We start from the raw sequence: 17124 nt of genomic DNA on the forward strand, positions 1-17124 counted from the left end.
GATGAATCTATGCTAACAACTTTTGGTTCAAATCTGTTTGTTATTGCATAGAGCTACTTGAAGGGCAGAAGGTGTCACTCTTGATCTTAAGGCACTTGCATAATGAGTAATAATAATAACAATAAATCAAATTCAAAATTTAAAACCTTTTATACAAGGCCCCATGCTAATATTCATTCAGAAATGAATCTACTGATTGATTGTAGCAGACTGACCTATTGCTACAGGATGGGTTACTGGGGATTGTGCTCTCATTGAATGCAGCTTAGTGAAGCAGACACTTATTACTAACAGTGAAACAATGTGATAGGTGAATTGTGCAAGATGACCAGCTAGACGTACAGGTAGAAACGATCCTCTCTCTCCTCTCCACAGTCACCAATGCAGCCGAGAAGTCTAGGTCCAAAAACATAACTTAATAATGATACTAAAAAATTGTCAAAAAGAGATGACTGGAGAGCTGGAGACTATGAGTTAGGTCTGTGAGGAAACCTTCACTCTCTGATCAGGATCCTGAGAAAGGAGCAACTAACCACAGTGCCAGGTAATTGCTAACTGTGCAGGACACCACTACATAGGGTTTTGGGGAACTAAAACCGACTGGAAAGGATTAAAGAGGAGAGTGCTTAACCCAGAGTTTTAAATAAGATAGGTCTTGTTAGGCAGAATGGGACATTACATCAGATGAAAATAGAAAGCTGAAATTCTATTGCAGAGGTTGGCAAACTTTCTAGAAACAGTCAGATAGTAAATATTTTAGGACTTTCTGGCCCTTACAGCCTATATTTCAACAACTTAACTTTGCAGTTGCAGCATCGAAGTAGCCATAGATAATATGTAAACAAATGAGCATGGCTGTGTTCCAACAAAGCTTTCTTTATAGATAGTATAATTGGGATGTCATATCATTTTTACAAAATTATACTAAGTTTATTTTTCTTTTCTTCAGCTACCAAAGTATCAGAGGCTATACAAAAACAGGTAGCGAGTTGGATGTGACCTGGAGGCTATCCTTTGCTGACTTGTGGTCTAGTTGGAAGACAAGCTAAATGCACACATGTAACAGAACACATAACAATTTCAAATATCTAACCAGTGTTCTCCATTCTACTCAGCCTTTCCATTTTATAGTATCTATTTTACAATACCTTTTATCTATCTGAAGTGAAATTCATGGATAATACAACTGCCTACGTATTTTTAAAATAATGCCTGACTGAAGTAAAAGAAGAAATACAAAGAAAGTACTTTATATTAAAATAATATGTTTTCAATATGGCAATCTGTGAACTGAACTATACCTGAAAATATAATAAAGTAGTCAAATGATGGCATGTATTTATAATGAATAAATTTAGATTTAAATGGAATAAAGAGACCAGTTATATCCTACAGGAAGCACAGCAAAAGAACAGACATAGGATGGCTCTTAGATTGAAAATTAGTGTTGGAAGAAGTAATAATGGATTTGCATATAATAAGGGAGCAAAGGAAATACTTTAGTTGAAATGTAGATAATCTAGCAAGATTGCTGGTGGTTAAAGAGGAAAAAGCAAAAAGTCATAGTTTTGCAAATAAATTGGACTTCATTTATAACTTCAGTGTCAAAATAATTCCCTATTGTATTATAGGGCAGGCCTCTGAGGAAGTTTATCTGCCTGCCTACTTACAGATCAATCATTATCTCTCTGTCCTTACTTGGAACTTCCCCTCATGTAAAGGTATGCATTTGATTTGATTTCTAGTACTTCAACAGATCTTAGAACTCTATCCTTTGATAAAAAATGAGGAATAAGGAATATATATTAATAAATCTCAGGTTCCTAAGTACTTACAGGGAAATTGAGTGTAAATGACCTTCGCAACAACATCAAAGTAACACCGTAAACATGAGAAACCTCTAAAATAAATAATTCCACACAATTTTCACAAAACAGATTTCTTACTGTGTGAAAATATTTTAAAAATAAATACATGGTATGGCAATCAAATGAAATATTTTTTAAAAACAACATTATTGAAATTTGATGAAATTTTATACTTCATGGGTTGCTACCTATTCAAACTCTTTGGTTGTACATCTGTAGAAAGGATCCTCAGGTCTCTTTGACTACATATTTGTAGGTGACATTTAGAAAAACTGATACAGGTGAGGTGTATTGATGGTGTAAGTATCAGGAGCAGCAATATCGCTCAAGAAAGGGATTTTCCCAATGAGGAATCAAATCCTGATAAAATTCCTAACAGAACAAAGTGCAATGATTCCTTCATTTACACAGGAGTTACATTCCTAGAATATTAAATTATTATCTTTGCAGAAAATATTTGTCTATAAAGCTGAATTTGATTTTAAGTTTAGAAAATTAAAAAAAAAACATGAATATGACATGCTAAAAACTATGTAGTGTATGGGGTCCTTCTTTATTGTGCAGGACTGTTCTGCACATTATAGTGTATTTAGCATCCTTGGCCCCCTTCTCCTAAATGCCAGCATCACCTTCCTGTTGTTATCAGTACATAAGTCCCTCCATGCGTTTCTAAAATGACTTCTAATGGCTTGTCTCTCTCCTTATCTCTCTGGGGACTGTGGTCTGAATTATAAGAATGTACAAATTAGGTTTATGCAATTTTTTGCATAATGCCCAACACTGCATTATCAACAAATTGCATGCTAAATAATTTTCTGTCAGTAATTACACTTCACGGAGAGGAGCAAATAAGGGCCAAGAGAGGAAAGCTGCTTGAAACAATAAAAAGAATCCTGAGTTCAGACACTGGCCGATCCTGCCACAACTTTCCTAGGTTTCAGGAATGTTAAAACGACTGACAATGACGGTATGTAGGTTTCAGGTTCTCCTTTGGAAAATGCAGTAGATGACCTCTAAATCCCCATCCAGATACACACACACACACACACACACACACACACACACACACACACACATGCCCTCAGGAAATTAAAGGAATGAATGTAGAGAATGGAGGATAAAATAAGTGACACTACATTTGTAAAAGATAAAACAATATTTTAAAAAATGAAGAGGATGGCCAATGGAAATGGCGGTATATATATGTGTGTATATATACAAACGCACACACGCATCACCATATACATGGGAGATATTTGATTCTTGGCATAATAGACGCATAGGTGGGTGGACTATGTGCGTGATATTCACCTTCATTCAGCAATGTGAGATGATTTTCCTGTACTTAAGACAATCTCTACTCCTATTTTGCACTTTTGTATCAAGTTTAGAGAACATGGTTCCAGATTCCTTACCACAAATATTGCAAGATGGAATTCTATTTGCAAATAACCACAGATGATGTGGTCTTTCAAAGATAAATGCCTTATTTGTGTATCAGTACTATGGGAATCTACTCCACTGGTTCAGTCAGCATAGTTCTTAACCAGAGAGCAAAGGGCTCTTTAAGGGTTCAACCAACTTGGGCTTTCAGAGCAGAAAATGAAATAGAATGGGGATATCTGGGCTTCTGCTAGGAAGTGGCAGTCCAACCAACCTCACAAAGCACTCCAATTCCTTAAAGAAATTTCCATTTGAATTAAAGAAGTCCCTGAGGGTACTCTATCTTCCACTGGACCTCAAATAGGTCTTTCTGTAAGACGTAGCAGAAAGGTTAAGAAGCTGGATAGAACTTTAAAACTATTTCTGCCTTTATCAGTCTTGCCTTTGTCAGTAACAGGAGCAAGTTACTTTTGGCCTCAGTTTCCACATCTAAAAAATGGGAATTACAGAACCACTCTTTTAGTGTTTTTGAAAGAATTCCAAGAAACGATTAATGTAAAGACCCTAGCACAATGCTTCATGCATGGTGGGCATTGTAAGTGCTCGATAAATATTGCCATCTTTGCTCTTTTCTTTTCCACCCTCTGTACTTTGTCTCTCCTGTCCTGCCCGAGTAAGAATGTTCTGCTGATGTCAGCGTCCAGAAGCATGGGTGCCAGGAGTGTTGAGCTTCAGAGCTGCCCAAGGAATGATCAGAGCTTTCATTCCTTCTGTGAAACCTCTTAATTCTTCCCTTGCCTGGAGACTGCTGGTGTTTTCCAAAGATGAAAAAGTCTTAGTCTTCCTTAAGGGACTCTCTATGGAAGGAATCAGTAGCAACAGCCCAGAGTTTAAACAAACTGTCAGATCTTTCTGAACCGGGCATAAGCTGGGCCTGAGATTTCAGCCTAGGCAGTCCTACTCCATGGACTGAAAAATTCTCTGCTCTCAAGTTCCTCTAAACTCTATTTCTGGAGGGGCTGTAGAGGGACTGTTAGGAAAGATTTACAGAGCTGGGCAAAACACTTCAAATGCAGTTGTTCTAGGAATATCTTACTGAAAAAAATCTAACGTCACCTACCTCTGAATACAAGCTTACCAAAATGCTAGTTCATCAATATGACTCTATTTTACATGAGTTTTTTTTTTTCGTAGTGGACACCACTGTTACCCTCTGAGAATCCTGGAGGACAAAATGTTACCCCATCATCATGTGGTACTGTGCCCAGTGTTTCTGGAGAGGTGCCTAGCCTAACCTTCATCAGTGTAAGTGAGATATCAGAAAATTCAGTCGACAAGCTAGACATTTTAATGAGGGGCCACAATACTGATAATTAATTTGATGGATAATGTTCTTCAGGTTAAAACACATGATTTGGATATCACTACTCATCACAGATACCATTTCTTTAACTGAACGATTCCTGTGTGCTAACTGCCCATGCCAGGCTCTTACTATAGAGTACTTTCAATTCTTATGACACTTTACTGCAACGTGATAGTATCATTCTACATTCTACAGAAAGGACAAATGAGTCTCCAAAAGGTTACGCAAGTGAGGTCGCAGAGAGTAAGTTCACACTTCGGATGATCCAGCTCTAAAGAATAAATCCTTTCTAAAGTGCTTCTCATTAATTAATGGATGTCAGATGAGAAAGCCATAGAATATTAGTTTCGGAAGAGATACAGAGGTTCATTTAGGAAAACCCGTTTTCTTAGACATAGAGATGACCCTGGAGGAAAAGAATCTGCCTGCCAATGCAAGAGACGCAAGAGACACAGGTTCCATCCCTGAGTCAGGAAGATCCCCTGGAGTAGCAAATGGCAACCCACTCCAGTATTCTTGCCTGGAAAATTCCACGGACCAAGGAGCCTGGTGGGCTACAGTCCATGGGGTCGCAAGGAGTTGCACACGACTGAGTGAGCAACACTTTCAGAGAAACTGAGGCCTAGACGGTTCTTTGACCATAAGGCCAGACCCAGAGAGGCAGAGATCTCAAACCCCCTGGAGGCTCGATGCTGCCAGCACAGAGGGACTCACCCCCGCCCATTTCGCACGGGCAGACAGAAGTGGGGGCAGTTCCACAAGGCACCAGGGCGTTCCATGAGTTTTGGCATTTGTTCTCTTTGCCCCCAAAGCATCTCTCTCTTTCCCACTTGATAAACACACTTTTTATTTTTCAAGAGTTAATTCAGTTCAGTCTCAGCGTCACTACCCCTGCAAAGCCCTCACTGATTTACCTCCCTTCTCTTCCAAGAAAAACAGCTAAAACGAATGAAGGAATAGGTGAATAGTAGTGAACTTTTATTGTGGATTTATGATTTATTCATTCACTCATTCACTCCACAAATATTTATTGAGTCTCTACTAGATGTGAGCACTGTGTGAAGTGCTTTGCACATACTATGTTAATCATTCCTCACCATAATCCTGTGAGTGAAGTATTATTTTTATCCTAATTTTACAAACAGAAAATCCAAGCGTAGAGATATACAGTATCTTTTCTTTTAAAAAAGGATCTTTTCCTCTTACTCCTTTGTGGTCCCTCTCTATCTTGAATATACATTTACTATGGAATTTGCAGCTGTCCACTGAACTTTGCTTCACTTCCAAATTCTGATTAATGATGCTATAATTCTGCATATATAATGATATGTTTGTTAAGTGTTGCATGCCACTGTAGGTCCTGAGCTCCATAATGGTAGGGGTCGCATCTACATTACTTTGTTTCCTGTTATATCCACAGAGTCTGACAGAGTGGCACATAGTAGGCACTCAGGAAATGATTGTTGAATAAACAAATTAAGAATGAATGAATAAAGAACAAACACACAGAACCCTGGTCTCTGAGTATTCTCTGTTTTGTGCTGCCTCCCCAGACCAGTCTGCTCTGGGGACAAATGCCACATAAGCAGCAATGGGTACATTTCCGCCCACCGCCCGCCAAGGCCGATACTATTATCTTTCATTCTAGAACTCACTTCTGGATATTATAATTTTCCATTTTCTTACATATTATTATGGTTATATTAATTCTACAGATCCAAATGGAATGAAAACTTCTTTGAGAAAGGACAGAAGCTGTTTTTATTCCTGGTTAGGAATAACATGATGACAAAGTCCTGTTTGTACACAGAACCCCAAATAACAGGAGCTTGGCCAGGAGCCTTGGGAGGAACTCAAGTCCTGACCATGGCCCTGTGTTATAGCAGCCGGAAATCACACTGCCGATTTGCACATAATACAGCGGCTATCTCCAAGGGCAGGATCCCAGCTCCCAGACACTTGATAGCCCTTAGGCACGTGCTGTACCACACATGGGTCCCCAGGCAACTCTCAAATGTGCACTTTCCTTCTTTCTGCCTTATCAACGAGTCGAATGTTCACTGTCACTAGCCTCTATCCTTTATTTTAAAACATGTCCCAGGATATCTTTAGTTAATTTAAGGGGTAAAAATAGTATCCAAAAATTCTCAAAGCACACTTTGTTTTAATGGCCACATATACACACACACATTTCTGTGATACTTTACATGGACATATAGTACATATACACATCTATTTCAAGTATTAGTTATAGTTTCAGATGCATATGTAAATTAATAGTTATATACATGCACACACACACACACACATATATATACATAAAGCATCATTTCTGAATACCTATCGAAACTAAAGGAAATATATTTAATACAGAGAGGAAAAATATTGTGTAAGAACAGCTAGAAATTTCTAGGAGCAAAAAGAATAACATAGAACTTTAATCTTTATGTGTGCATATGCATGTATGTATATAATTATATACACATGAAAATATGTTACTACATACAAGTAGTTAGGTTTTATAGAGATATTTAAATATATTAAAATCTATGTACATGTGCATATACAGACACATTAACAAATACTCAATATATTTGCATGAGCATGGGATTGGAATGAAGAGAGACTGGTTAATCTGACGTAGCACATTTTTAGGACTCAGATAGTAAAAGGGTGGAATAAACAGGTAATAGGAGAGTGTTATGACATTGAAGACCCTCAAAGATACGTTTCTGGTTCTTCATTATTTGGGGATAACTGTTCTTAGCAATTGATAAAGTACATGTGACTAAGAGAAAAAAATGTATAGAAATGTATATGCAAAGAATAACAGGAGACAGTGGCCGTCTCATTTTATTGCCTTCTCATATGCCACTGGATATTTAATTATCATTGCAGAGTCTATTTCAATCTTTAAAGCACTAAATGGCTATAAATTTAAGCAAGTAGGAGGCTGACTTTGTTAAAAACCAAAGAAGGGAAAAGTTTCCCTTGGTTGATGAAAAATGTACCAAGATTTTTAGAGCATGGTTATTACAGTATTAGAGATTTTGCTTTGAGAAATTATGAAAAGTTTATATCATCTTGGATAAAAAGAATTATAACAGTAAAGTATGTTTGCACATACTACTCTGTGCAAAATCCATAAGCTAGATGCACTTGTCTTCTCTATTTGAGCCTTACATAGAGACTTAAACCTAATCAATTAAGAGATACAGGTTAAAGACATATAAACACATGTATTAGAAAGAATATATAGAGACTTCATAATTGTCAAGGCTGTGTATTCAGTTTGGAATTCATGTTAACTTAAAAAAACAACAGCTGAGTTTCCAAACGTCAAGCTTTATTTCAAGCTGAACTAGTTTAAGTCTAAAATGACAATATATTCTTGGTTTAAACCCAGATGCTGAAATGCATGATGTTAATGCATCGAAAGCCATATATACAACCGTGTATATGTAACTACAGCTTTAAGATTTAGTGATACATTTTTACAACTACTTTAAAAAATAATATTAAATTGGAACATTCTCTACACCTCTCAGACCACAACATTTAACTCATGATCAATATCTACTTCTTAATTATGCTAAAATCATTTTAAGATCAAGAAAGCATTTTTCTTCAAACACAGCTTTTCTCTTTTCAATGAATATTTACAAGTGGAATTCTATATTTATGGCAATGATTACAGGTAAATTTTATTTATATTTTATAGCATTTACAGGAAGTTGTTTTCCCTCTTCTGGATGGAGGCAGGAAAGAAAAATGAGCTAATCTCACTTCTGGTAAAATGCTAGTAGTTTGGGGGCAAGAATAAGCTAGGAATCAAATTAAAAGATTCTGAACATCTGCTTCAGAAATACATTACAGGGGACTATGAGTTGTGCTTTTTAATATAAATCACCTTATCGCTTCTATGAATAAAAGAAATGTTTCATTATTTTATTCTGAGTGTAATCATATCCTCTAGTTTGCTTCCAGTTCTAATCCTTTTGTTTATAAAATGAATTATTAAGTATAAACACATTTTCTTCTCCATTACTGAAAAGGTATACAACGTTATCAGAGTAAAATTAGAATAGCATACTTCAAATCACTGCATCCCATGGCTAAAGAAATAAATGCTCTTTCATATTTAAAGAGATGGAAAGTATCTGATTAAAGTTCATTTTCTCTTTCTTCCTTAAAAACACAAAACCTCAGCTAGACAGAATAGAAAAAGTTAACAATGATTAGAAGTAAAAGTGGGGCTAAAAGACTATGACCAGAATAGTAAAATCATCTGAGGACTAGAGAAGTTGAACTTGGGGAAAAGTCACTGAAAGAAACGGAGCAGGGCACCCCTTGCCTTTCCCAGGCCGCCCAGAGGTGTGAGGCCACAGACACCTATGGAAACGACAGGATTTCTTGGCCTACCATTTACCACGCCAGCGTACCCTAGAGTCAGCAAGGAAGACGGCAAAGTTTCCAAACCATGCTCACCATCCCTTACTCGCTCTCGGTTTCTCCCGATCGACCCTCAAGGCAAAGTCACAGGAAAAGGCTCACCTGTGCGGGGCTGATCCAGCCATGTGGGCAAGCACAGCGCTCCCCGCAAGCCCCTCTGCCCTTGGTGCTCGTCTTGCGGGGGCTTTTCCGCACACTGTCCCACAAGGTGACCAGCTTGGTCCTGTTTGAAGCCGGGCCCCCAGCTCCCGAGGGGGGCATAGTCTGGGAGGTGTACCCGAGCCCCTGAGGACTCCTCTGCCAGCCACACGCGCAGTGAGCATCTCTGATCAGTGTGGGCACACTCCTACCCGCATCCGTGCCACCGGAGCCCCGGGGGCAGCTGTGCTGCTTGGTGAGGTGTGCGTTCATACTGCAAGGGTGCCTACCCTCGCCTTTGGTCAGCTCTGCACGGGAATGCCTCCTAGCTCACACCCCCTTTCTTCCAGGCAGTTGTAAAAAGTCTTTTTTTTTTTTTTTTTCCCTCCCTCCCTCTTTCGTGGATCCCTCAGTATCTCTGACAGCTGCTATAAGCAGGGCATCGTGGGAGCGGTGGGAGCCGCCGGAGCAGCTCCGCACAGCAGTATCTGCGGGCTGGTAGCTCTTTGTCAATAGATGACTCAACTCAGAGCAACTTGACAGTATCCCTGCTCCAGGCAGAAGCAATCAATGCTCCACACAGCTGGGCTACAAGACTGTACACTGTGCTACAAACCCTTTTTGGATGAAGCCCCACAGTAAAGAGGCTCCCTGTGACTTGGCATGCTGGCTTGTCCCTCTCCTAGCTGATTCCCCCCCACACAAAATCCAGACCTCAGGAAAGAGAGCTTCTTATCAGACTACCAGGACCCTTCTTTCCAGAGAGGATGTATCTAGGCTGAGACAATAGAGCATAAGCTGTGTCAAATGATGGGAAAGCTAACCTGTGAAACAATTCCCAACGTTTACAGGAATCACTTATTCAGAGAGAGATTTGCCAGGACCCAGGCCGAAATCCTGAGGTAACCCAACACTGATTCATTCAGAAAAATTACGGAGATCACAGCATTTTGCCAGAGTCCTTTAAAATTCGGAAGTGTGTCTTAGAACAGTATTATACATTGTAATACAAACATATATTCTTTGCACTATGAGCAATTATTAATCCTTTCTGATTCAAAATAAAGCAGTTTTCAAAGTTCAAAACTGATGGGTTGGCTTATTCTAAAACAGTGTTTTTCTTTACCCCAAATTATTCTGAGGATTTCCTTTCAAATACTTTACCACAACAAATATATTCACCACAGAGAGAGACTGCATTTTAAAGTGAAAGACATTCACTTCTGCCATCCAGTATTTTGGTTTCCAAAGACAGAATTTTCAAATTCTTTCACTGAAACATGAGTGAAATCTATCCAATTTAAAGCAATTGCTTTCCAAAGAGGACATGATTGTTTTAAAATTTTAGTATGATTGCAGAAATCATGTGTAGTATTTTCAGGAAAGAGTTTCTATTCTGTTTAAAAGTTTCCATATCTATTGCCAAAACGTCTAGTCCTTATCACATATCCCTAAGAAAATAATTTTGGCTTAATTCGGAAGCAAACTGCCATCTATGCAACACCAAACAAAGATGATATAATCCCAGAATATAATTCTTATTTATAGACCATAAGATGCCATCAGATCCACCTTTCTCAGTGAATTGACTAGGTGCTGGGGCAGTGTAGACCTCATTTCTGACTAAATTGACAAGATTCTTGTTCCTAAAGTCATAATTCCAATAAATTCTACATTTCAACACTAGGACTCCCTGGAGTAATCATTATTCTAAATAAAAATCCTAAAAGAAAGGAGCAGTATTTCCTCTTTTTGTGTAGCTGCCCCAAAGAGACCTTTCCCAAGTTCTGCACGAGGGGTTGATATAAGTACTTTGCCTGACACAGCAAGCATTCAAAACACCTTTGCTAATTAACAATGACTCATATGTGTAAGTTCAAAGGACAAGTCTGGGTCTCCGTTCAAAATATTGACTATTTTTTCCCCAAGCACCTAGTATACTGCCAGCTCAGTACATGGCAGGCTTATGATAAATACACTTCTGGATGGATGAACAGAAGGAAAGAGTGGAGGAAAGAAGGGGGCGACTAACATTTTTTGAAACTAGTATTTGATTCAGGGCTTCCCTGGTGATCCAGTAGCTAAGAATCTGCTTTGCACTGCAAGGGACACCAGAAGATCTCACACGTCATGGAGCAACTAAGCCCAGGTGCCACACCTACTGAGTCCACATGCAACTACTGAGGCCCTTACTCCTGGAACCCATGCTTTACAATAAGAGAAGTCACGTAATGAGAAGGCCGCACGCCGCAGCAGAGCAGCTCCCACTCACCATAACCAGAGCAAGCCCCCACCCAGCAATGAAGACTCAACACAACCAAGAATTAAAAAAAAAATCTTTAAAAAAGACCCAATTCACCAGTGCTCCAGAAACAAACTACTTTTTAAGGTTAACTTTCCTGTTGACTGAAATTTTAAGGAAATCTGTCACAAAAACATAAAGACTTGAACTGTTGGGTAGATGCAACAATGGTATTAATGGTATTTCTTTCCAAAAGAGAAACAAGGAGTCACTGTCAATACCTACAAACAGCAAAACTGTGGCAAATAGGTCATCATGTGACATTCAGTGAGAAAAGGGGCAGAAAATTATCTCAGTTTTTTCTCTTCCTCTTCCTTCCTCACTCTCTCATCCCTCCCCCATTTTTTTTTTTTTTTCTTTTTTAATACTGAATCAAGGGATACTGGCTGAATGAGCTTCTGGGTCAAATAAGGCCCTAGAGAACTTCATTTATCTGGTGTCACCATGACGCATGGCTGTACAGTAGGACTCGATGTGAGATGGCAATACCATCACCCCAGCAAATGAGAGTGTCAGGAAGTGATGAGTTTGGTTCTCTCCAATCTTATCTAACCATAGATGGTTCTCCAGTTTTTCAGACAGATTTCATTGCTCAAAGGCCCATCACATCTTCAGGGAATACAGGTTCTGTTCTCATCTATTTGCCTCCCAAATATAAAAATCAATCTATACAGGAGTAAATCAGTGTGAATCCATTGTAATTTTGTAATGGTGTGTGCAGCTTGCAGCAAGACAGAGAATTTCTTGGCAAAGATATTATAAATCTTCATTGGGACCTAAATCTGTAATGAATGAGTTCTTTGGAATGAGCTATTTCTTCCCATCACAAGGACAGTAGAATTTCTGTTTTAATAACCTCTGCATGTCATGTCTATACAGAAAATAAATGTTATATATTGCATAACCAATGTTACTTTCCTCCAAAGATCTTAAAGTCCATAGCAAACTTTTATTAAACATATTATAAGACTATTGACATTATACTTTCCCTTTAAACATATAAAATAATTCTAGCCTCCTGTCTCCCTTCCCCCATTTTTTTTTTCCTCTTTAAAAATGACATTTGGCTTTTCAAGTCTGAGGACAGACCACTTAAACAGATAAATATGTCCAACTAGTCCACTGTATATGAGACAGACCTACTAATTAAAGATAATTCAATTTGGTCAACTGTAATTGGTCAATTGTAATGACCATAAGATGACATGAAAGTCTGGCAAAATAAGAATTAGCAGCGCACAAGTCTACATCCTACTTATCACTGTGATTTAACATGGGCAGATGGTGTGCAGGGCAATGCCTAGATGAGATGTATCTTACTGACCTCTCTTTGACCTCGCACTGACTCTGTAAAACAACCATTAGCAGGGATTTTTTGTTTCCTTACTTATTTTTTTGAATGGAAGATTCTTTAAATTCTATAGTGCTTTACCGTTTTCAAGTTTCACACACATGATTTTATATAATCCCATTTTAAAGCAGGGGCTTAAAAATAAAATCCTGGCTTGATTTTTTAATAAAACATAAATAGCAAAGATGAATTGCTAAATAAACTGTATTGCATTAAAACACCATGCAGAGTTTTTCCAGATAAAACTTCCTTTAGGCACTCTATGTGTATGAAAAATGAAAATATTAATTACAAAAGAAGAACTAAGTGCTTGCTAAAGGGAGGCTGGTTAGCAGAAAAGCCTTTTAGCAGCTGCAAGTCATGTGTTAAATAATAAAAATGGTAAGAAGTATTAGATGCAATTTCTCTTGATTTGCAAAGTGTATACAGTGAATTTCTGTCACTGCAAAGAATAGAGATGCCACAAATGCAAAAGAATTAATCATTCTTCTACATCTAATAACCTTAAGCCCAGACAATCTTCAGAACTAAGCACAATTACCTTTCAAAATAAGATAACCAAGAATATTTAAAGTACTTTAGACTCTAAAATTATTTACAAAATACTTATACTAATTTAATTATAAATCTCATGAGGCAAAAGCAAGCATGAATTAATAGTGTGGGATACATCCTTACTGTTATAGAGATTTAACTGGACAGAGGATTTAATAGGAGGCAGAAAAAAAATTTCAAAAGGTCCCAAATTCTCACTAATGTACATTGGATTTGGGTGGATGTTAGTGGGGAGGGGATTTATCTGAATTGAAAAGGTCAAGCTGTCAAATGGTTTTCAGGAAATGCACATTTATTCTACTATAACAAATTTTGTAACACTACTAGAGAAAAAGGAAAATGGGTTACATGACATTTCTTAGAGAATCTAAAATGAATGCTGATAAGAAGGTGATAATCACTTGTAATGTACATATTTTAACAACTTAACCTAAGTGATGAACCACAGTATCACAAAAATTCTGTTCTCATCCTTCAAGATCAAACTAATATCACTTGTCCTGTGGTCTTTCCAGACCCACCTGGCATAATCAGTTATGCACTACAGAACTGTCTGTGTAAGTATCTCCCACTTTTGTCTATTTCCCTCAGTTGCCATGAGGACCATCCTAGTCTAAGCTACCATCACTTCTCTGTAAAACTGGTGAACCAGCTTTGTAATTGGCTGCTGGCAGCTGCCTTAAGCCAATTCACACTCATGTAGTGGCCAGAGCCACTTCTTCTAAAGTGAGAACCTGATTCGGATTGTTGTTGTTCAGTTGCTAAGTCATGTCTGACTCTTTGTGACCCCAAGGACTGCAGCATGCCAGGCTTCCCTGTTCTTCACCATCTCCCAGAATTTGCTCAGACTCATGTCCACTGATTGGAGAAGGAAATGGCAACCCACTCCAGCGTTCTTGCCCGGAGAATCCCAGGGACGGCGGAGCCTGGTGGGCTGCCGTCTATGGGGTTGCATAGAGTCGGACGTGACTGAAGCAACTTAGCAGCAGCAGCATGTCCATTGAGTCACTGTTGCCATCCAACCATCTCATTCTCTGCCTTCCCCTTCTCCTCCTGCCTTTAACCTTTCCCAGCATCAGGGTCTTTCCCAATGAGTCAGCTCTTCTCATGAGGTGGCCAAGGTATGGGAGCTTCAGCTTCAGCATCAGTCCTTCCAATGAATATTCAGAGTTGGTTTCCTTTAGGATTGACTGGTTGAATCTGCTTGCAGTCCAAGGGACTCTCAAGAGTCCTCTTCAGCACTAGAGTTTGAAAGCATCAATTCTTCAGCGTTCTGCCTTCCTGATGATCCAGAACTGCCAACAAAGCTTCATTTTCTGGGGATCTTTATCTCTACAGACAGCACTATCTTTAAAGCGTCTTGCATCATCCTGCATCTTGTCCGTCGTCCTGCACTGTGCGATCTAGCCTCCGCTGTTTTCACCAGCCTCATCTGCGGTTCACTCCCTTGTTCTATCCTCCAGCTACACAGGCTGTGGTGAACACCTGCACTTCGTCCCAACTTGTGCACCCTGCTCCTGCTTATTTGCCCTCTTCACACCTCCACATAATTCATTCCTACTCACCCTTTGGTGGGGTGCATCAAGATACCACCTCCTGGCTTATATGTTTTTTGTGGGTGGGCATTCTAACTCTATCTCCTTCTTAATGATTTCTAGGATGTTCTTGCAAATAGGGAAATCAGCTCTTTGTTGGTGGTACACATTGCAAATATTTTCCCCCAGTTTGTCTTTTTAAATTTCTATTTTGGCCACAGTGGTTTTGCCATGCAGAATTTTCCAAAATATGTACGTGCCAATTAAAATTGACTAACAGATTGAACACCAGAATGAAAGCAGCTCTAACCATTATTAGTGGTGGAACTATGGCTTATTTTTAAACTTTTCCTGTACCTTTTGAAAGGTTTTGGTGTTTTTTTGTACTGAGAATATAACACAAGTGTTCAATGTTCTGTGTCATCTGGGCGGAAGATGAAGGTATGATAGCCACAGGCCTTGATAAGTTAAGGACACGTCATGATTTCTAGGGAAGCCATTAAAAGAATAGGACTATCGCAAGATTCAGAAGAGTGGATACCTATGGATGAGGAAGGGGTTAAGAAAGAAGAATGCAGAGAGTGGAAGCAGATCCCACAGTGATAAACTGTTTGTTGGTTATCTGAATGCTTTGCTTCATTCATAATTATTCATTTTAACTGCATGAATGTTTTACATAGTTCACTGCATGTGTGCTACAATTTACATTTAAAAAAAATATTAAAAGATGTTCACCATTCATAAAAGAAAATGATACAATCTCCTGAAAGCTATCTCAAGGAAACACACAATGCAGTCCAAAAAGAGTGGGCTTATCATGCAGTACGACTCCAAAACAACTGGTTACTTCCTACCAGGTTGTCATCCCAAACACTCTTGTATTCAGAAATTCCTCCCAGAAGCTCAAATCCCAATGTTACCTTTCAAGAAAGCATTCCTGGACACTGCCCCACCTGCTCCCAGAACAAATCCAGTCACCCTCCCATTATAAACTGGTTAGCACCTGCGCTTCTCCACTGTAATACTTACAATCATATTTAAAACAAGAATTGCACTATTACCTGTCTGTGCCATTCTCCTCAATCACAATCTAATCAACAGTCAACAGGGAAGGGAGAAGGCTTTTTTTATTTTTTCATTTGCATCCATCCTCTAAGTCAAGCACAAAAGGCATTCAATGTTTATTAAAATAAATTAAGCAAGAAAATAGAGAACATTGTCCTTCAGTGGTTATTACCACCCATGTATCCCAGTCTATGTTTTACATCTCAAGTGTAAAATGAACAGATAAGCATTTTGAATTTAAACACACGATAGCAAAGCATTCTGAGGTTATTGTGTAAAATATTTAGTGTGGCTGAGTGGTACAAGTGTATGAATTTATCTTTTTGAAGAATTTGCTAGTGGTCTTACAATATTCGATACTAAAAAAGGAAACAGCTTCTGTTTATTTTAGCCAGATCTTCATTCATAAGAGCTGCACTTCCTGACAGCTGTGCTTTTCTCTCCAGAGTTTTCAAGCTGTTCACCCTTTTATAGCTAGGTGGTGCAAAAGGGGGAGTGGCTCCCCAAGTCAGAAGCCAGTCAGCAGTCAGCAGGGAGAGAATCCTAAACTCCACGAAAGTCACGCCCCTCTTGTTGTTGTTCAGTCAACAAAAACATCACAACCAACTCTCTGCGACCCCATGGACTGTAGCACTCCAGTCTTCTCCGGGAGTTTCCTCAAACTCCTGTCCACTGAGTTGGTGATGCCATCCAATCACCTTGTTAGTGAGAATAGGGAAAAAGGAGTCTAAAATGTCAGCGGCTAAAAGACAAAGGAAGGAAAAGCCTGCAGAAAATGGAACAAAAGAATATCCGCTGACCCGGAGTGAGAACCTGAGGTGAAACAAACAGCTCTCCTGGCTAGCCCAGTTTACATACAGCCGGCTCAGGGCGAGGAGAAAAAGAGTATAAAAGAGCAGCCAATGTTGAGCTGCTTTTGGGTCAGCTCACCCTCACGTCTTAAGGATGTATTTTCCTTTGCTTGCCAAATAAACCTGAGCTGTAACAGAGCTGTAACACTGGTCCACCAGTTCAAATTTTTGCTGTGGCAAGACAAAACTGAGGAAATTACACATTCCCCCAACAATCTTATCCTCTGTTGCCCCCTTCTTCTCTTGACATCTTCTCTT

The 17124-nt window shown here is 38.9% G+C and overlaps 1 protein-coding gene across 7 annotated transcripts in view; it reads right to left on the reverse strand.

The window, feature by feature from the left end:
• DLG2 (discs large MAGUK scaffold protein 2) overlaps nucleotides 1–17124 on the reverse strand; it is a 1427929-nt gene that overhangs the window by 940837 nt on the left and 469968 nt on the right. For 5 of the 7 annotated variants that reach the window (XM_068976933.1, XM_068976930.1, XM_068976929.1 and 2 more), the window contains exon 1: nucleotides 9172–9480. The exons of the other annotated variants lie outside the window; for them this stretch is intronic. In XM_068976933.1, the coding sequence (XP_068833034.1) occupies nucleotides 9172–9480 (309 nt within the window). Of the gene's footprint in view, nucleotides 1–9171; nucleotides 9481–17124 lie in introns of those variants that run through there. 7 annotated transcript variants of the gene reach the window in all.

The sequence above is a fragment of the Capricornis sumatraensis genome, chromosome 8 (genome assembly GCF_032405125.1).
Source record: "Capricornis sumatraensis isolate serow.1 chromosome 8, serow.2, whole genome shotgun sequence".
In the NCBI taxonomy this organism is placed as follows: Eukaryota; Metazoa; Chordata; class Mammalia; order Artiodactyla; family Bovidae; genus Capricornis; species Capricornis sumatraensis.